General features: G+C 43.6%; 1 protein-coding gene across 1 annotated transcript in view; it reads right to left on the bottom strand.

Annotated features, from left to right (window-relative positions):
- Positions 1-438: 438 nt before the first annotated feature.
- Positions 439-21,886, bottom strand: part of ANKDD1B (ankyrin repeat and death domain containing 1B) — a 62,218-nt gene continuing 40,770 nt past the window's right edge. Inside the window, 7 exon segments of the mRNA XM_081510759.1 lie at positions 439-528; positions 1,527-1,658; positions 3,149-3,319; positions 4,325-4,367; positions 8,978-9,073; positions 18,282-18,380; positions 20,863-20,961. Of these exon segments, the coding sequence (XP_081366885.1) occupies positions 473-528; positions 1,527-1,658; positions 3,149-3,319; positions 4,325-4,367; positions 8,978-9,073; positions 18,282-18,380; positions 20,863-20,961 (696 nt within the window). The 3' untranslated portion in view covers positions 439-472.

Raw genomic sequence — 21,886 nt, 5'->3', positions numbered from 1 at the left:
GAAGAGATAGCCCTTTCCCACAACCTATGGAGAAGGATATTAAAGATCTGAGAACTTGAATATTAGTCCAAAGGCTCACAGCTAATAAATTGCAAAACCATGTCTGTCTATTCTAAAACCCTTGTTTTTTTTCATATACTGTAATGTTCCCACCATCATAATTTTTAAAACATGATATATAAAATCTTAGATTATTCTATCACTAGATAAGCTATCACGTGTTGCATCAAATGACAGAAATGGGAAAATCATATACCACTTGCCTTAAGCAAAAGCAAAATTTTTTTTACTTCAGTGGTTGGAAAGTATAATACCATTTCTTCATCTGTTGGAGAGTCCTGTCACTGCCATCTTCATAGTTGAAAGGAAAATCAATACTGCTGCTGGAAGAACTTGATGACATTTAAAGAACTGAATTTAAGAGGATTGAACACTGAATGGAAAATCATTTTAGTTTAATTTCTTTAGGCATTTATGAAACTACACATTTCTTGGGCCTTGAGTCAGCTTCACTTTGACGAATCTTTTCTGGAAAAAATCAGATAACATGATTAATAGCTGACCTTTATTAAGCACTCGCTACAAGTCAGGCACTATCACTCAAGCCCACAACAGCCCTTTGACACAGACGCTTTTCTACTGAACAGTTGAGAACACTGGTGGAGTGAGTTCTCTAGAGAACTTGCTTAAAATCACACAGCCCTTTATCTGTCGGAGTTGAGCTATAAGCTCACATAGTCTCACCTGGAGTGCGTGCCCTCACCCACTGCAGTGGGCTGCCTCTGAGAGTTCTTGCAGACACTCTTTGACAGAAACAAAATTCAAAGCGTAGGGAACAACCCAGAGCTAGGAGGATAAGACCATGGAAGGCAGACATGAGCCATGCACTATTCCTTTGTACCTACCACTGCTGGAAACAATACTGGATGCGTAATCTGATGTGCTTTTATGGTCTCAGCTTCAGGTAAAACTGCACCAGCGAAACTAATGGCAGATGTCCCTATATTTTGCTTGAATGGTTATTACATGAATGGTAAATGACACCCCTAATACGCTGATGAGGTTTCAAACCGTCTTCCCTGACAGTACGGTCCCTGGTAGAGTGCTTTTTAGCAGTAATCCCAGCTGGCAAAATAATAGCCCATTGGCTCCCTTCTCTCAACGCAGAGAGAACTTTTTCAAGCCCACCAACCTGCAGAGTTCCCAAGAGGAAGAGGCATTCTGAGCAAGACCATTCTTAGCTATGGGGCACTGTCCTGTAACCTTATGAGATGATTAGCTCTCTTGCCCACCTCCCATCCCACACCCACCACGCCCCCCCCACAAAAGTTCTCCTACACTTTTCAAATGACACTGAACCACCAGGCTGACAATGGGACCAGAATGACGAAGTCACCAAAGGGGAAGCTGCACATTCGGACACCTAGCTGTGACTGCTGCGGCTCAGGGGAGCACTTCTGCCAACTGTCCTTGACCATTTTAAGGGAGCAGGAGTTTCCACCTGTTTGTTGAAAAGTCTAAGTCACCAGCTAGTTCTGGAAAGTCCGTGCGTGCCAGCTCCTTGTACAGGTGCTTGACCGGTGTGGCCTGTGTCACCAGGGCCCCGTGCAACCAAAGAAGCAGAGCCCTGTGGCCGTATTCGCAGAAGCTCTCCTTTCCTGAGCCAAGCACGAAGGGCAGATGCTGACGCCTCCTTCCTGGGAACTCAATTCCAACTCGATTTCCACATGGCTGTGGTTGCAGGTTCATTCCCCCTCTGGCAGCTGTGAGATCAGAAGCCCAGTGCATGAAAGCCCTTCCTTCGCTGGTTCTTCTAGGGGACACCAGAGTTTGGAGTTCTTGTCATGCACCTACTGTGCTTAACACGGATCAAAGCTGAGGAGGAGAAGGAAGGGAAAATCTTAAAGCAATGTGGAGCTTTTTCCTCAACGTTCGAGTGGCACTGGGATAGGCCAGCGCTTCTGGTTCAGCCAGTCTGGAGTGAGGGTCTGCAGGTCAGTAAGCTCCCAGGGCCTGCTGCTGCTGCCTGTTAGCCACACCCTGAGCAGCCAGCATGCACCCACCCGCCAGTCCAGCTTCCAGAAAGCTCCTCGGGTGGAAGTCTGCAGCTCCTGGCCAGGCAGGACTCCACTGGGCACATCTCAGTAGACATTCTACCCCTAAGAAGTGTTGGGGGAAGTGCTGGGTGTGGAGATGAGAAGCCATGGCACATCTGCCTATAGGTCACAGTTACAAACCCCTGCTAGATGCTGAGGAATGGGAGGCCAAGCTCTGGGGAGGAAGTCTGCCGCATTGACTGTTAGACGACAGGCATTTCAGGGGGAGCAAACTCTACTCATACGGAATGTACTCCTAGGTGAATCCAGTGCCCCTCCTTGTCCTGCTGCCACCAGACTAATTTTTCTTAAATACCACCAATTCCTGGGCTTCCCTAGCAGCTCAGTAAAGAATCCACCTGCAATGCAGGGGACCCGGGTTCAATTCCTGGGTCGGGAAGATCTCCTGGAGGAGGTAATGGCAACCCACTCCAGTACTCTTGCCTGGGGAGTCCCATGGACAGAGGAGCCTTGCTGGCTACAGTCCATGGGGTCACAAGAGTCAGACATGAGTGAACGACTAAGCCACCACCACCACCAATTCCTTCATGCCAGTTACAACGTAACTGAATTGTGACTGTTACTATTGATACTATCATGCCAACCTGATTATCAACTCCATCAAACATACACCACAACTTACAGAGCTGACGTATCGATCTTCTCACACCACTAAACACATTCTAGGCACCCTGTAATGTGTGAATGCAATACATCAAAACCCTTATCCTGACAGCAAGTACTCTGAAGGCATAATGTATTTCCAAATCAATTTTTTAGGTCAAGAGAAATTTCCAGAAGGCAACTCCATTTTTCTGAAGGCTTTGCAGAACACTATATGCCTAATTAGCAACAAGGAGAAATCTTAACAATATGAAAGAAATCTTTTTGGAAACCGTAGTCAGTATTCAACATTTTCAATGCATTATCTTCCTTTCTTTTTCCACATGAAAATGTATCCTTAGAATTGGCAATAAAAGTGCCATAATGTACTTGTGTGTGATGTAAGTGAACTGAATGCCTCTTGCCCACTTCGCCTGGTCCATGCTGACCTGACCACTGCTCCTCGATGGCTCGAATCTGGGTGTCCGTAAAGTTCCGCGAACCGGCCGGCCTCTGCCCCTCGGCCTTCAACTGACAGTAAGCCAGGCGCCAGAGCAGACTGCGAATGTGCCTGGTCTCCGGGCTGTGATCCTGCCTGAACGTCAGCGTAGAGCTGGTTGCTGTGTCCCTTCATGTTCTCGCTCTGCTCCTAGATTGAAATGAACCCTATCAGATGATTTCAGACGTTTTCTGCTGATTGCCTCATTTCAGAGTATATATGAATATATTTTTTTCAGATGGAATCCGTAAGGTGGTAACCAAGACTATGCTTTCAACATTAACTATAACTGGATTAATTTTTTTTGTCATCCAAGATAGAGACAAATGTCTGAAACAAGCTGGAGTCTGTCTGACTCAGGAAGCGTGAGGGATTTTGCCACGCTGTGTCCCATGCCTCTGCCCCAGCCTGCTTACCACTTCAGATGGGGGTGCCTTGGCTATGGGAATGTCACAACAAATGCATCTTTAAACGTCTTACTTCCAACCAATATCACTTTTTCTTCTTTGGGATGTTTAATTTTCTCCTGTCCACATTTCCGTGGGGCCCAGATTGGATGTGTTCTTTATGAGACCCCATAGTCGATGCCTCTGTCCCTCCTGCTCTCTGATGACTGTGAGGATGAACGGGCACCCTGATTCTCAGGGTTGGAGAAGACAGGGCTCCCCCCTGTTGTATGTAATACAGCTGCACTGTAGGTAATATAATCACATTGTATGTAATACAACATGTATTACAGCACTGCAGCCAGGCTCAGTCCAACAGCACCCTGCCTGGATTGATTCTTGTTTTCTGGTTTATCAAAGTTCCTTTTGTCCCTTTTAAGAATACACACAAACACATACACACACACACACACACAAAGAAGACGACTCCACCAGAGTCCTACAGAATCCAACCAAAACAACTGGAGGAAATCAGAAAATGAAAGAGAGGTCATGGTTCCCTAGGACTGCACCTGTCATGCACGTGCCTTCAGGGCTCCAGACAAGCCTCCCTCCGGAGGGACGGAATAAGGGACACCCAGGACTCACAGCCCACCAAGAGGTCTCCTTCCCTCTTTTACGTATAGGGACATCTACTTTTGTCTTTCTTTTTAATAAAAGTGAATCTTAGTGAAAGATACCCTGCACAGCAATCTGGAAGTCAATGCTGGGGCAGGAAGTGGACTAAAAGGGTATGGGAACCTGGTTTTCAAAACCTATGAGAAGAAAGTGGGGGGGCTTGTGCCCAAGCCTCCAGCATGGACCACCCTGCACCCTCCCAGCATCAGGAACCTCCTCCGGAAGGTCCACAAAAACTCCTGGGAAACTTGGCCGAGGGGCACTGCAAGACGTTTCTCTAGCATCTGGACTTTGTGAACAGAAGCTGGGATAGGAATGGGAGGAGTGACTGTCCCATAACTGTTTAAGGTTTTAGAATGCAGAGTCTTTTTCACTCCAGCCTTTCTCTACTCCCACAGTGCCCGGCTCCCAGGAAACCCTAAAAGAGGTAAGGGTGGGGATGGCAGACTCCAACGAACAGGAGGAGTGGCGGCTGCCCTGTTCCTTTTCTCATCCCATCTCCTGAAAATGGGAAATCGAAGAAGATGAAAACCCCAAACACCACTAATTAAAGGGAAGGCTACAAAATACCTCTGCTCTCAACTCTGCACTATAGCACTTTCATTTCTCTGGAAGCATGCCTGCTGTGTGCATTCCAGGATTGGGCTGGGCCGTCCTTTAGGCTTCCACAGAAAGGGCCAGGGATTTGGAAAGCCCAGGTCTTTTTCAACAGGCAGCGGAAGCATTAATAGCTCATCCGCAAAGTACTGAACTATTTGCAGGAATAACATAAGCCAGAACTGGTGGAAATTAAAAATAGCATAAGCCAGATGTTAGGAAGCTCCTATCTGAACCACTGAATTTAATGATGGATGATTAGGTGGTTAGGTAGATGAGTAAATGGATATGAGAGAGAGAGGAAATTTCAATGGCTTCTCTAATCTTCTCATTAGGAACCATTTTATATTAGGCCAGGATATAAACTCTAATAACAAAGAGAGTTTTAAATAATAAAATAACAATAAATAAATTTGGTTAAAAAAATGTTCAGTTCAGTTCAGTCGCTCAGTCGTGTCCGACTCTCTGCGACCCCATGAACTGCAGCACGCCAGGCCTCTCTGTCCATCACCAACTCCCGGAGTCTACCCAAACCCATGTTCATCGAGTCGGTGATGCCATCCAACCATCTCATCCTCTGTCGTCCCCTTCTCCTCCCGCCCCCAATCCTTCCCAGCATTAGGGTCTTTTCCAATGAGTCAACCCTTCGCATGAGGTGGCCAAAGTATTGGAGCTTCAGCTTCAACATCAAACCTTCCAATGAACGCCCAGGATTGATCTCTTTTAGGATGGATTGATTGGATCTCCTTGCAGTCCAAGGGACTCTCAAGAGTCTTCTCCAACACCACAGTTCAAAAGCATCAATTTTGCGGCGCTCAGCTTTCTTCACCGTCCAACTCTCACATCCATACATGACCACTGGAAAAACCATAGCTTTGACTAGACGGACTTTTGTTGGCAAAGTAATGTCTCTGCTTTTAAACATGCTATCTAGGTTGGCCATAACCTTCCTTCCAAGGAGTAAACGTCTTTTAATTTCATGGCTGCAGTCACCATCAGCAGTGATTCTGGAGCCCAAAAAAGTAAAGTCTGACACTGTTTCCACTGTTTCCCCATCTATTTCCCATGGAGTGATGGGACCAGATGCCATGATCTTAGTTTTCTGAACGTTGAACTTTAAGCCAACTTTTTCACTCTCCTCCTTCACCTTCATCAAGAGGCTCTTTAGTTCTTCTTCACTTTCTGCCATAAGGGTGGTGTCATCCGCATATCTGAGGTTATTGATACTTCTCCCGGCAATCTTGATTCCAGCTTGTGTTTCTTCCAGACCAGCGTTTCTCATGATGTACTCTGCATATAAGTTAAATAAGCAGGGTGACAATATACAGCCTTGACGGACTCCTTTTCCTATTTGGAACCAGTCTGTTGTTCCATGTCCAGTTCTAACTGTTGCTTCCTGACCTGCATACAGCTTTCTCAAGAGACAGGTCAGATGGTCTGGTATTCCCATCTCTTTCAGAATTTTCCACAGTTTATTGTGATCCACACAGTCAAAGGCTTTGGCATAGTCAATAAAGCAGAAATAGATATTTTTCTGAAACTCTCTTGCTTTTTCGATGATCCAGCGGATATTGGCAATTTGATCTCTGGTTCCTCTGCCTTTTCTAAAACCAGCTTGAACATCTGGAAGTTCACGGTTCACGTATTGCTGAAGCCTGGCTTGGAGAATTTTGAGCATTACTTTGCTATAAAAATGTTAAGGATATATATTAAAAAAACAAGTCTTCCTCCCACTCCAGACTTCAGGATCCCAGTTGTCACCAGGGTTAACAACTCTTAGCATTTTCTGTGGGTCTACATCACCAGCTATAGGTGTGCATTATTTATGATTTTCAAAGTTCATCTAACTCTCCCATCTTAAAGATTGGCAAGGAAAGAGGCCTTATTCATCTGGTAGAAAAGTGATTTATTCTCATTTAGGAAAAAGAATCTAAAAATGCTAACAGGAATTAAAAATAGAACCAGTGAATATTCCTATTTTTAACGAAAATGTGAAAACAACCATTTAAAAAACAAGCAAAAAGATGGAACTTGGGAAAGTCATCCTCAATAAAACATAGTGATGATCTAAGAAAGTGAGAGTGAGGCTAGACAAAGAGGAAGAAGAAAAAGAAGAGGGAATAGAAATCAGAGGGAAAAGGAAAGCGATTAAACAGAATTCTTATTGTCAAGTGTTGTCAAGTTTGTTTTGTCTTAGAGGCAAATGAGAAAAGTCTGGGGAGGACAGAGTGGACTCTGAAATAATCCCCATGTACCAGGATTATTGAGCTAATTAAACAGTATTGTGAGCAAAGAGGCAAATCCCTGCATTTGCCTTAAAAGGCCTTAAGGGGACATTTCTCAGCATTGGCAAATTAGACATCAATCCGGGCATGAGGTTCTTCAGGGGAAGAGGGACTAGGACCTAAATTCTGGCTCCAGCCCTATTGGACCAAGGACTCAGTCTAGGACAGTGGAAGGTGGTTGTCTAGTAATGCCCAAAGGAATTGAATCTTGGTGGGGCGGGGGGTGGGCATTCTGTTGAGAAGCTGCATGATTGGCAGCTTTCAGAGGGAATACTGATGAAAGAAGGCAGAGGAATGTCCTGGAGACCAGTTTTTGTATCCTCAAGATGAATAAGGTTTGCATGACCACTGCAGAATACTTGAGTACTGAGCAGCCAGCACAGTGGTATGTTGCAAATTGCAAAACTCTAAATAGGAATACTATCTAATAAAAATATAAAGCAAAAGATTTTAACATCTTTGAACTTGGGATTCCTAAGGTATCTGAATAATCACTGGCTGCTATTTCAGCTCTTCTATCCCCACCTCGGAGAAGGCAATGGCATCCCACTCCAATACTCTTGCCTGGAAAATCCAATGGGTGGAGGAGCCTGGTAGGCTGCAGTCCATGGGGTCGCTAAGAGTCGGATACGACTGAGCGACTTCACTTTCACTTTTCCCTTTCATGCACTGGAGAAGGAAATGGCAACCCACTCCAGTATTCTTGCCTGGAGAATCCCAGGGATGGTGGAGCCTGGTGGGCTGCCATCTATGGGGTCGCACAGAGTCGGACACGACTGAAGCGACTTAGCAGCATCCCCACCTAGCAAAAGCTTCACCTATTTCTGTGAAGTGCATAAAAATGTCAAACATTTGAGACATGGATAGGACTGACCTTTACTAATGGTCATAATCATTTTCATTATTGGTTTCTTACTAGAATACATATATCCTCAATATATCCATCAATGCTAGAGTAAATACTTGTTTGAAAGTTTTTTAACTGTTTTCTAAAAAGTAACTTACACAAACCTACCTGGTTTGTCATCTTTGGGTATTTATACTTTGTGGGCTTGTAGTTAAAAAGAGGAAGAAAAATTGTGTCCAAATAACGTGGTACTTAAACTTTATATCATAAAGCCACATTTAGAATTGCTGTTGCTTTAATGCTTTCTGAAATTTAAACAATGCAGCCAAATAAAAGACAAAGATACAAAAAATAAATATGAACTTCCCTACCAGGGCTGATGGCTCATTCCCTGATGGCTCAGATGGTAAAGAGTCCACTTGCATGGAGGAGACGTGAGTTCCGTCCCTGGGTCAGGAAGACCCCCTGGAGAAGGGAATGGCAACTCACACCAATATTCTTGCCTGGAGAATCCCATGGACAGAGGAGCCTGGAGGGCCACAGTCCATGGGTTCACAAAGAGTTAGACATGACTGAGCGACTAACCCATCCGAATGACATCTGACCCCTTAGTAGAACGGGAGTCTGGGAACTTCCAGAAGGAACCATATGTAGCCAGAGGCTTTGTGACAGCAGGCACGGCCAGCAGTCACGCTCCCGGGCGCTCATGCCCAGCTCCCTAGACCCAAAGTAGATTGGCCTGCCTGGACCCATTGAGCTCTACACTCTTCTGTTCCCACCACTGGTACTAACAAAGGATGACGAGGAAGAGACACAGGTGTTCACACCATGGATGGAACAGCACAGGACGAGAGACAGTGAAACCACACTCACCGGGGCCCTGGCCACTAGAGCAGAAAAAAAGAATCACACACACCCCACCCTGCCCCATCAGAAGAGGGGATTGTAGAAGAGGCCTCCACTGAGCTGAACTCAGCCTTCCTTACCTCTCTCTAGGCATAGTACCTCTCAGCTTTGATGAGCATGTCCATGAAGAGGCTGCGGCTGCTCCTTGTGGCCACAGCCAGGGCAGTCTTCCCTTACTAAAGGCCTTCAAAGTGTCAGGCAATGAGGAATACTGGTGAGGAGCTCTAGCTTTGGAACAAGGGGCCCTGGATTCAAATCCTGACCCTACTGTGGAAATTAAAAGACGCTTGCTCCTTGGAAAAAAGCTATGACCAACCTAGACAGCATATTAAAAAGCAGAGATATTACTTTGCCAACAAAGGTCCGTCTAGTCAAAGTTATGGTTTTTCCATGGATGTGAGAGTTGGACTATAAAGAAAGCTGAGTGCCAAAGAATTGATGCTTTTGAACTGTGGTGTTGGAGAAGACTCTTGAGAGTCCCTCGGACTGCAAGGAGATCCAACCAGTCCATCCTAAAGGAAATCAGTCCTGAATATTCATTGGAAGGACTGATGTTGAAGCTTAAACTCCAATATTTTGGCCACATAATGCGAAGAGCTGACTCATTTGAAAAGACCCTGATGCTGGGAAAGATTGAGGGCGGGAGGAAAAGGGGATGACAGAGGATGAGATGGTTGGATGCATCACCAACTCAATGGACATGAATTTAAGTAGGCTCCGGAAGTTGGTGATGGACAGGGAGGCCTGTCGTGCTGCACTCCATGGGGTCACAAAGAGTCGGACATGACTGAGCAACTGAACTGAACTGAACTGCAACAATCCACTCCAATATTCTTGCCTGGAAAATCCTGTGGACAAATAGCCTGGCGGGCTACAGTCCATGGGGTCGCAAGAGTCGGACATGACTTAGCAACTACACCACCACCATTGCTTCCTTGCGGGGAAAATGTGGGCCAGTCCTCAGCTTCCCTGGGTCTCAATAACTTCCCCTCTGTGTAGTGGTGAGGGGCAAGTGTGGTAACACATATTGTGCTCTTAGAACTGCTTGTGACACATGGTAATGGTCTAAGAGATGCTAGATGTTGATAGTGTCAGGAGCTGTGTCAGTGGGGCAAGAGGAACAATTGGGGCTTAGGGACCCACCATCAACAGGTGATGTTTTACACACACTCTATCAATGAGAACCCAAGCATTGCTCTAAGACTGGCAGGGGTCACTCTGGCTCACTGCACTGGGAAGTCCTCAGCAAATAAATAATGCGATCACACACATTTCTCCTCCAAAAGCTAACTCCATCTGTAGCACAGACTTTAGCTAATATCCCATGCCCACTTCCCCCACCAAATTGCCTTTCCTCCTTTCTTCTAAAAGAGATCTCCTGATTTTAGCTGGGCCCTTAGCCACCCAAGTATTTCCCTAGCCTCCCTTACCCTTGAGTATGTGAACTAAGTACTGGCCAATGGCATGTGAATGAAGCAGCACACGCAACTTCTGGGAAGTATCCCTAAAGAGAAGAGGGAAGTCATTCCCCTTCCTTCCCTCCTCCTACCCAAGTGGAATGCTGACATGATGGCAGGAGCCCAAAGAGCCACGTTAGATCAGCAAGTGAAGGCCACCTATTGAGGAGGGTGAAGTAATAAAACAGAAAAGGGAAGAATTTTATTCAGAATAAATATCAGTAATGGTAACACTAATACAATATAGAATTCAACTTCCTGGACTCCTGTCCAGAGATTTTTCTATTATATCATACCACCTCTAAACAAAGATGAGGGGATGGAATCTTAACCAAATCATTCATGCATGCTCAGTTGCTCAGTCATGTTGGATTCTTTGAGACCCTATGGACTGTAGCCTGCCAGTCTCCTTTGTCCATGGAATTTTCCAGGCAAGAATACTGGAGTGGGTTGCCATGCCCTCCAGGGGATCTTCTTGACCTAGGTATCAAACCCGCATCTCCTGCATTGGCATGTGGATTCTTTACTGCAGCGCCACCTGGGAAGCCCTTGGAATGACTAATAAAGGCTGCTCTAGGCATAATTTGGGGGCATAAATGTCCTTGGAGCCCATATGGCACCTCATACAAATTATAAATGGCACACCTTTGTCAAGGGGGGTATAGTTCAAAGTTCCCCTAGATTTTGTGCAGTGCAGAAGCCACACATCTATACTGTTTCCCCAAGCAAAAGATGCTGGTTCTCACTTGCTTTCCAAAGGACCCATGGAAAATCTGCTCAGGGATCCTGAAGACAATTAAAATGAATGGTCATAAAGAACCTCAGAAGGGACTTCCCTGGATGTCCTGAGGCTAAGACTCCCCGTCCCCAATGCAGAAGGCCTAGGTTTGATCCCTAGTCAGGGAACTAGATCCCACATGCCACAACAAAGATCCAGAAGAGCATTTTTTCTTAAAGAAAGGAAGAAAGAAAGAAAGAAAATAAATAACCTCGGAAGAAGTTCCAACCTCAGAAACCCATGTTTTTATGCTTAGAGATCCAGAAACTTATCCTGGTAAGTCTCTCACACGGCTGAGTATTTGTGAAATGCAACTCCCACCAATTCAAATGATTTGTCTGCTAGTCCAGACACTGAGACCCAGGTGAACCTGAAAATTAGAGCTGAAAGTAATCAGCTTCTAATCAAAAGAGACAGTAATGAAATTAAGAAGAACTTCATTCTGCAGGCATTTAGCAAGCGTCTAATTGTATGCTATCTAAATTCTGGCTTGTAAAGCCGTCTGAATCACCATAATTAGCCTATTTTGGGAAGGCAGCATTCTGAGAGCCAGAGGTTTCAAGCTCATAGAAAAACCTTTGCAGGGAGCATGGCTGGAGCAGAAATGCAGATACTTGTGCTGTTGAAGGTGCGTGGCCCTCTGGGAGCTTTGTGACACCGAAGCCTGAGAGGACAGGGAAAGTCAACTTTATCCCAGAACTTGGCTCCTTCTTTCCCATCCAGTGTGTTTGTGTGTCAGCCACTCAGTCGTGTCCGACTCGTTGTGACCCCATGGACTGTAGCCTACCAGGCTCCTCTGTCCACAGGATAGACCAGACAAGAATACTGGAGTGGGTTGCCATTTCCTTCTCCAGGGGATCTTCCCGACCCAGGGATCGAACCCAGGTCTCCTGCATTGCAGGTAGATTCTTTACCATCTGAGCTACTAGGGAAGCCAAACCAGACTTTCATTCAGTCTTAGAAACAGTCACTTACCTTTGGTAAAAATCATGGGAACAGGGAGAAAAGAGAATTTTTATTCATTAATTACATACGTCCTGGATGCCAAGTAGGCACCAGACCCGATGAGAAAAGAGAGGAGGAGAAAGGAAATTTGGAAAACAGATCATGAGGCCAGGAAACCGTGGCTTTTGTTTTGAAAAGAGGATCGAGCTGTAGCAGAGACACGTTCACTGGAATATTCAATCCACTTACATTAGGGGCCCAAGGTAAGTTCCCCACCCAATGCTATGGATTCTCTACTCACCAGACTGCCCTGCAGGTGCTGTTAACGAAAAAATAGACTAAAGTACAAAAAGAAAGCTTAAGAAGCTACTAACGCTAAATGTTAATATTGGGCTGGAAGAAAGTTCCTTTGGGTTTTTCTGTAAGATATCGTGACAGAAAAACCTAATTTAACTTTTTGGCCAAACCAATACTAACACTAAATGTTAATGGAAGTTAATGAGCCACCACTGGTGGAATTTCACCTAAGTCATGGAAATATGGCTGGTTTTGTTTTCCTCCCCTATGCTTTTCTATGTTTTCCAAACTGTATTACTTTTATGTTCGGAAAAAGAAAACTGACAGAGACAAGTAAAACAACATTTCACCACTTCAGAATCCACAAACATGAAATGTGTGGTCCTGAAATGGACTAGGGAGGATGCAGGCTTGCCATGGGAATCAGGGATACCCTGAGCTCATGACCAGTGAGGGTAAAGACCTGGAAGGAAAAATGCAACTTCTAGAAGCGCTGGGGAGCCAAGCAGCCAGTAGCTTTGGCTTTGATGCTCAGCCGTGTCTCTCACAATGGCCCTGATGTCATCAAAAACCTCTCAAGTCTTCCTTTAAAAACTGGGCTAATTTCATCCACCTCGCAGAAGAGATGCAAGAATTGAACTAAGATGTGATTGTGAGTGAGCGTGAGTACCTAGCAGAGCTGCCACACAATTTCTTCTTTTTTATCTTTTCAGGAAAGCTGGGCCCTAAGAGATGGTCACCCAAACCCCTCCGTGGCTGAGCCTGCAGAACTGCATCACATGCAAGAAATAAAGCTCTCCATCTTTAAAAAAAATATATACAATATGGCTTAATAGTGCAAGCAACCCAAATGTCCACTCAACGGATGAGCAAAATGTGGCATATACTTACAAAGGAATATCATTCAACCTTAAAAAGGAAAGAAATTCTGATACATGTTGCAACTTGGTTGAGCCTTGAGTACACAGTCACAAAACGGAAAATATACCTAGATGAGGTACCCAGAGCAGTCAAATTCAGAGACAGGAGGTAGAATGGGGCTAGGAGAGGAAAAAATGAATGTTATCGTTTATAGAGTTTCAGTTTTGTAAGATGAAAACGTTCTGGAGATTGGCTATATAACACAGTGAATGTTCTTAACACTACAGAACTGGACATTTAAAAATGGTTAATTGGGACTTCCCTGGTGGTCTGGTGGTTAAGATTCCACGCTACCAATGCAAGGAGCATGGGTTCAATCCTGTATAGAGAACTAAGGTCCGATATGCTGCACAGTGAGGCCAATAAACAGCTAAATAAAATTTTTAAAAAATAAAATAAGAAAATTAAAATGGTTAAGATGTACATTTTATATTGGATATATTTTACAATTAAAATATTTAAATAAATTTAAAAAGCAAGTTTAGACACATATAAATTTATTCATTGTAGTTCTGTTTATAATAACAAAGGGTTAAGAACAATTTGGGCTTCACAGGTAATGCCAGTGGTAAAGAACCCACCTGCCAATGCAGGAGACATAGGAGATATGGGTTCAGTCCCTGGGTGGGTCAGGAAGATGCCCTGAGGAGGGCATGGCAACCCATTCCATTATTCTTGCCTCGAGGATTCTATGGACAGAGGAGCCTGGTGGGATATAGTCCATAGGGTTGCATAGAGTTGGACGCAACTGAAGTGACTTGCCATAAGCATACAAGGATAATTTAAATGCCCATTAGTTGGAAACTAAACAAATTATGTTATGGTCTCACTACAGTCCATTATGTAACTGTAACAAAAGAAGAAACTCACTCCATGTGCTTATATGGAATAACCTCTGCTTTATACTGGTAAGGGAAAAACACTAAATGTAGGACAAAGTGGTGTCGTTCAGTCGCTCAGTCATGTCCGACTCCTTGCAACCCATGGACTGCAGCATGCCAGGCTTCCCTGTCCTTAACTATCTTCCGGAGCTTGCACAAACTCATGCCCATTGTGTCAGTGATGCCATCCAAACATCTCATCCTCTGCCACCCCCTTCTCCTCCTGCCTTCAATCTTTCCCAAAACCAGGGTCTTTTCCAACGAGTCGGCTCCTTGCATCAGGTGGCCAAAGTATTAGAGCTTCAGCTTCAGCATCAGTCTTTCCAATTAATATTCAGGATTGATTTCCTTTAGGATTGACTGGTTGGATCTGCTCACAGTCCAAGGGACTCTCAAGAGTCTTCTCCAACACCACAGTTCAAAAGCATCAATTCTTTGGTGCTCAGCCTTTTTTATAGTCCAACTCTCACATCCATACATGACTACTGGAAAAACCATAGCTTTGACTAGACAGAACTTTGTAGGCAAAGTAATGTCTCTGCTTTTTAATATGCTGTCTAGGTTGCTCATAGCTTTTCCTCCAAGGAGCAAGCATCTTTTAATTTCATGGCTGCAGTCACCATCTGCAATGATTATGGAGCCCAAGAAAATAAACTCTGTCACTGTTTCCACTGTTTCCCCATTTATTTGCCATGAAGTGATGGGACCAGATGCTATGATCTTCGTTTTTTGAACGTTGAGTTTTAAGCCAACTTTTTCACTCTCCTCTTTCACTTTCATCAAGAGGCTCTCTAGTTCCTCTTTGCTGACGGCCATAATGGTGGTGTCATCTGCATATCTGAGGTTATTGATATTCTCCCGGCAATCTTGATTCCAGTTTGTGCTTCATCCAGCCCAACATTTCACATGATGTACTCTGCATATAAGTTAAATAAATAAGGTGACAATATACAGCCTTGACGTATTCCTTTCCCAATTTTGAACCATTCCATTGTTCTATGTCTGGTTCTAACTGTTGCTTCCTGACCTGCATACAGATTTCTCAGCTGGCAGGTCAGGTGGTCTGGTATTCCCATCTCTTAAAGAATTTTCCACAGTTTGTTGTGATCCACACAGTCAAAGACGTTGGCATAATCAATAAAGCAGAAGTAGATGCTCTACTGGAATTCTCTTGCATTTTCTATGATCCAACGGATGTTGGGAATTTGATCTCTGGTTCCTCTGCTTTTTCTAAATCCAGCTTGAACATCTGGAAGTTCTCAGTTCACATGCTGTTAAAGCCTAGCTTGGAGAATTTTGAGCATTACTTTCCTAGCATGTGAGATGAGTGCAATTGTGTGGTAGTTTGAACATTCTTTGGCATTGTTCTTCTTTGGGATTGAAATGAAAACTGACTTTTTCCAGTCCTGTGGCCACTGCTGAGTTTTCCAAATTTGCTGGCATATTGAGTGCAGCACTCAATATAGGAAAATATAGGTATATACTATACAATATAGGTGTATATATATATACATATATATATATATACACACACACACAATATAGGTATTTCTATTATATATTGTATATATATATATATATATAGAGAGAGAGAGAGAGATAATATAGTTATATAGGACAATATAGGTATATACTATTGTATAAAAAGGATGGAGGAATGGACTAAGGGTATAATATATTTATGTTTGCTGTTTATACATAAAGAAACTCTGGAAAGAAGAGGAGAAATTTATAATAATGAGTATGTATGGCAAGGATAGCATGAGAGCCAGACAATAGAGGGTAGGGGTAGATGGGAAATGTTTACTGTAAAATATTTATTAATTTGTAGATCTTGGACCATGTGAATTTATCATCTTTTCAAAAAAATAAATAATTTGAATTTTAAAATATGTATTTTATTGTTGAGAATAAAAATTATTAACAACTTATCTCAATTAAAATTGGGATGTTAATATCAAGATACAAGGTTTCTCCAATTTAGGTACATTTCACAAAGGATAGAATACACACAAGAACAATACAAAAAAGATCTTCACGACCCAGATAATCAAGATGGTGTGATCACTCACCTAGAGCCAGACATCCTGGAATGCAAAGTCAAGTGGGCCTTAGGAAGCATCACTCCAAACAAAACTAGTGGAACTGATGGAATTCCAGTTGAGCTATTTCAAATCCTAAAAGATGATACTGTGAAAGTGCTGCACTCAATATACCAACAAATTTGGAAAACTCAGCAGTGGCCACAGGACTGGAAAACGTCAGTTTTCATTCCAACCCCAAAGAAAGGCAATGCCAAAGAATGCTGAAACTACCATACAATTGCACTCATCTCAGTTCAGTTCAGTTCAGTTGCTCAGTTGTGTCCGGCTCTTTGCGACCCCATGAATTGCAGCACGCCAGGGCTCCCTGTCCATCACCAACTCCCAGAGTTTACCCAAACCCATGTCCATCGAGTCAGTGATGCCGTCCAATCATCTCATCCTCTGTCGTCCCCTTCTCCTCCTGCCCCCAATCCTTCCCAGCATTAGGGTCTTTTCCAATGAGTCAGCTCTTCGCATGAGGTGGCCAAAGTATTGGAGTTTCAGCTTCAGCACCAGTCCTTCCAGTGAACACCCAGGGCTGATCTCCTTTAGGATGGACTGGTTGGATCTCCTTGCAGTCCAAGGGACTCTCAAGAGTCTTCTCCAACACCACAGTTCAAAAGCATCAATTCTGTGGCTCTCAGCTTTCTTCACCTTCCAGCTCTCACATCCATACATGACCTAGTAAAGTAATGCTCAGAATTCTCCAAGGCATGCTTCAACAATAAGTGAACCGTGAACTTCTGGATGTTCAAGCTGGTTTTAGAAAAGGCAGATTAAATTGCCAACATTCTCTGGATCATCGAAAAAGGAAGAGAGTTCTAGAAAAACATCTATTTCTGCTTTATTGACTATGCCAAAGCCTTTGACTGTGTGGATCACAATAAACTGTGGAAAATTCTGAAAGAGATGGGAATACCAGACCACCTGACCTGCCTCCTGAGAAACCTGTATGCAGGTCAGGAAGCAACAGTTAGAACTGGACATGGAACAACAGACTGGTTCCAAATAGGGAAAGGAGTATGTCAAGGCTGTATATTGTCACCCTGCTTATTTAACTTATATACAGAGTACAGCATGAGAAACACCAGGCTGGAAGAAACACAAGCTGGAATCAAGATTGCTGGGAGAAATATCAATAACCTCACATATGCAGATGACACCACCTTTATGGCAGAAAGTGAAGAGGAACTAAAGAGCCTCTAGATGAAAGTGAAAGAGGAGAGTGAAAAAATTGACTTAAAACTCAACATTCAGAAAACTAAGATCATGGCATCTGGTCCCATCACTTCATGGCAGATAAATGGGAAAACAGTGGAAACAGTGGCTGACTTTATTTTTTTCAGCTCCAAAATCACTGCAGATAGTGACTGCAGCCATGAAATTAAAAGACGCTTACTCCTTGGAAGAAAAGCTGTGACCAACCTAGACAGCATATTAAAAAGCAGAGACATTATTTTGCCAGCAAAGGTCCATATAGTCAAAACTATGGTTTTTCCAGTAGTCATGTATGGATGTGAGAGTTGGACTATAAAGAAAGCTGAGCACTGAAGAACTGATGCTTTTGAACTGTGGTGTTGGAGAAGACTCTTGAGAGTCCCTTGGACTGCAAGGAGATCCAACCAGTCCATCCTAAAGGAGATCAGTCCTGACTATTCATTGAAAGCACAGCACTGATGTTGAAGCTGAAACTTCAGTGCTTTGGCCACCTAATGTGAAGAAATGACTCACTGGAAAAGACCCCGATGCTGGAAAAGATTGAGGTCAGGAGGAGAAGGGGACGACAGAGGATGAGATGGTTGTATGGCATCACCGACTCAATGGACATGAGTTTGAGTAAACTCCAGTAGTTGGTGATGGGCAGGGAGGCCTGGCATGGTACAGTCCATGGGGTCGCAAAGAGTCAGACACGACTGAGTGACTGAACTGAACTGATTCTAATAGTGCCTCTCAAGGCCTACAGCCAACAGGGAGGACTCAACAACCAGCTCAGTTAAACAGAGTGAAGTCCATGGACTGACCTTGTCAACAATCTTCAAGTTACAGCCAGCCTTCAGCAGGGTTTCCACAAGCTCCATATTTCCAACATCAGCAGCTACATGCAAAGGAGTCTGCCGTCTCTGCCGTGAGAAATTTCAAAAATATAATTCAAGCATGTTAAGAGAGAAGAAAGTTGCATGATAAAAATACAAAGGGAAAGCAAAGGTGTCCTCCACAGGCATAAGGGAAAACAGATAAGCTAACTTATTTTCAAACAGGAGCTGGAGATATTCATTGCTGCATTATTTATAACAGTGAAAGATTGAAAGGAAGTTACATGCTTAATAAGAAGACTCATGAGATAAATTATGGTATATGCACATATTGGAAAAGCAGGCAACCGTCACAAATGACTTTTTAAAATAATTTCAATAAGGGACACCTACAGTAGTAAGTTCATAGAGATACAGTGAAATGTGGTGTCAAGGAGGAGGGAATAAGGAATTACTGTTTAATGAGCATGGAGCTTCTGTTTGGAGAGATAAAGCTCTGGAGACAGAGTGAGTTATGCACATGGTCAATATGCTTAATGCCAGTGAACTGTACACTTAGAAATGGTTACAATAGTTGTTTTATGTTACATCTATTATTCCACAATAAAAAATAATTTCAGAGATTTGTAAAAATGAAAAAGTGCTTGTCACATTAAAAACCTTAGGAAAAAACACTATCTAGCTGAGCTCAATTTATATATAAAAATAGAAAAAGAGAAGAAAATGCATTGGTGATGTTAAGAATGATAACATCTAGATGGAGGGATTAGAGGTTATTTTTATTGCTTTCTTGATGCTTTTCTCTATTTTGCAAATTCCCTACGTTATAGTGTATAAAGGGAGTGTCAGCTTTTAATTCCTTTCTGAAATAACCATTTTCCTACAAAAAGGACAAGAGTGTCTCAGAGAAATAGATGAAATCATAAGAGAATCACTCATCTTAAATCTCCCACCAAAAGAAATTCTGATGTGAAGACATTTCTAAAATATTAACACAGAAAGGAACACTGGTATGATCTAGCCCAGCTCCTAAACCAGAGGGAGGAAGCAACTCCTCCAGTGTCACACAGCTGGGCAGTAGCATCTAGTCCAGGACTATTCCTCCTAGAGCACAGGGCCAACCTGCTTGGGATGTTAACAGAATTAATATCAAAGAGCATTTACTAAAGACCCACCTTTAGGTGGCAACGTGCCCCTCTGGAGGCTCATTATCTAAGATATGGAACTTACACTGACAGACTGATCAAAAGTCTATACCAACATGGAACAGAGACAAGTGTCACACACCAAGTACTCATAAAACCTCCCTATGGCAAAACTGCTAGAAGTCTAGAGGGCAGAAAATGCACCAAAATATTAAGAGAGCTCTCTTTCTTTGGGGGGATTAGAAACAAATTGTAAGTTTTTAGCTTATTTATGTTTTCTTACTTTTATACACTGTGTGTATTCCTAGTCTAACAGAAACCATCAATGATGAAGAGTTTGATACCCTGGGTGGCAGTCTGGCAAGCTTTGTTTGCTGGAGTGGAGCTAGCCAATTCTGAGAACCACTTGTGAGTTCTGTGCACGTGGAGAGAAAGATGCTGCCCATAAGAAAAGATCTGGGGCATTAACATAGTTGAACACACATGTGTGTTTAGTAACACGGGGGGATTTTTCTTCCCCCACACTTTTGGGATAGTAAAAGACCAGAGAGGAGAATGGTCCCTGGGGAAGGAAGGGACTGACAGGGAGTTAAGTACCCATTCAGCTCAGAGCACCAGTGACCTCACAGGTTGGAGCTGGAGCAGAGATGGGAATCAGTGCTCTGGCTTCACACATGAGGAAACTGAGCACTGCCCAGTGGGTAAGTTCAGGCATCCTCCCCAGTCAGGGCCGCTCCTTGCCTTGGAGGGGGCAGCCAGGAGGGAGGGAGAGGTTGCGAGGCTCATGGGTTAAGACCTCTCTCTCAGAGTTTTCCTTCCCACTCCTGGCCTCTGGAAGAGGGCAGCCCATCCCACAGCAGGCCCCAGTGCAGACAGCACGCACCCCCATCCTCTTAATTCTTCCACCTCAACATTTCCATTTCTAGCCAGTGATGGATGCTTTTTATGGAGCATTTGATTCTGCTCCAATGGACTGAATTCATGGTGATTAAAAAAAAAAAAATTCAAGAGGTCTCTTTTGCCTTTTGGGCAAAAAGAAGATACATTTACTGTCTGTCATGCAGAAACAAAGCTTCCTTCTGGGGCAAAAGGGTTCTCTGCCAACTACAACATTTCACACTGCGGGAGGAGCTTTTGATTTAAAGAGGCTCTGGGAATTTACCTCCGAGCTACTGTTTATCTATCCGAAGCACTGGGCCTGTTAAATGTGAACAGTTTAATAATGCACTGGCTGAATCCCAGTTGTGCGTTTGAAAAAGACAAAATATGTGTGCAAGTAGGAGTGAGGATGAGAGGAGGAAAAGGATAAAAAATGAATGTGCCTATTCCTCCCAGGAACCTTGAACTTGATCAAAACTACCCCTAAACACACACTGAGTTGAAACAAGAAAATTGACTCTCCAGGTTCTAACTTGCTGGCTTACCTGATTTAAGATATCAGTGTCATGCTGTGGACTTAATAAGCTGTTCACCACTGTGACATGGTTGTTGAGAACAGCTAAATGAAGAGGGGGCTCCTTAGGCTGCAGAAACAAATGACAATTTCAAATTCAAAAATTCTGGCTTCAACGTTCAGATCAAAAAGTGACTCATTTCAGCAGATAATCCCAACACTGACACTGCCCAGCATGGTGGTGAATCCTTCAGTAAGTCTTTAGCGATCATTTGCCTGCCAAGGCCGTACAGACAACCTGCTCACCAGCAACCCACCCTCTCACATCATTGATTCTAGAACTTGATTCTGAGCACCTACTATAAGCCAGGCTCTTTTCATGATGCTAGGGTTTCAATCAGCATCTTGAAAAAGAGCCTGGCCTATGAATGAATGAAAACTATGATTTTTCCAGTAGTCATGTATGGATGTGACAGCTGGACCATAAAGAAGGCTGAGCACTGAAGAACTGATGCTTTCTAACTGGGGTGCTGCAGAAGGCTCTTGAGAGTCCCTTAGACAGTAAGATCAAACCTGTCAATCCTAAAGGAAATTGGACCTGAATTCATTGGAGGGACTGATGCTGAAGCTGAAGCTCCAATACTTTGGTCACCTGATATGAAGAACTGACTCACAGGAAAAGACCTGATGCTGGGAAAGATTGAAGGCAGGAGGAGAAGGGGATGACAGAGGACAAGGCAGTTGGATGGCGTCACTGACTCAATAGACATGAGTTTGAGCAAACTTTGGGAGATAGTGAAGGACAGGGAAGCCTGGTGTGCTGCAGGCAATGGGATCACAAAGAGTCGGACACGACTGAGCAACTGAACAAGAGCAAGGGGTTCAGTGGTGAACATGGCCCATCCTCAGGACTCTTTCATCGAGTAGGGAAAGTAGATATTGATTTTTTTTTAAGTCACAAAATAAATATACGGTTACTAATTGTGTTAAGTACCTTGGAGGAAAACTGCAGATTGGTTAGATAGCATATGTGGGGGTGGGCTGAGGGCCTAACT

The sequence above is a fragment of the Giraffa tippelskirchi genome, chromosome 7 (genome assembly GCF_054371585.1).
Source record: "Giraffa tippelskirchi isolate mGirTip1 chromosome 7, T2T-mGirTip1v1.2.pri, whole genome shotgun sequence".
NCBI classification, from domain to species: domain Eukaryota; kingdom Metazoa; phylum Chordata; class Mammalia; order Artiodactyla; family Giraffidae; genus Giraffa; species Giraffa tippelskirchi.
Note: the sequence above shows the minus strand (reverse complement) of the source record. Positions and strands in the feature narration are given on the sequence as shown.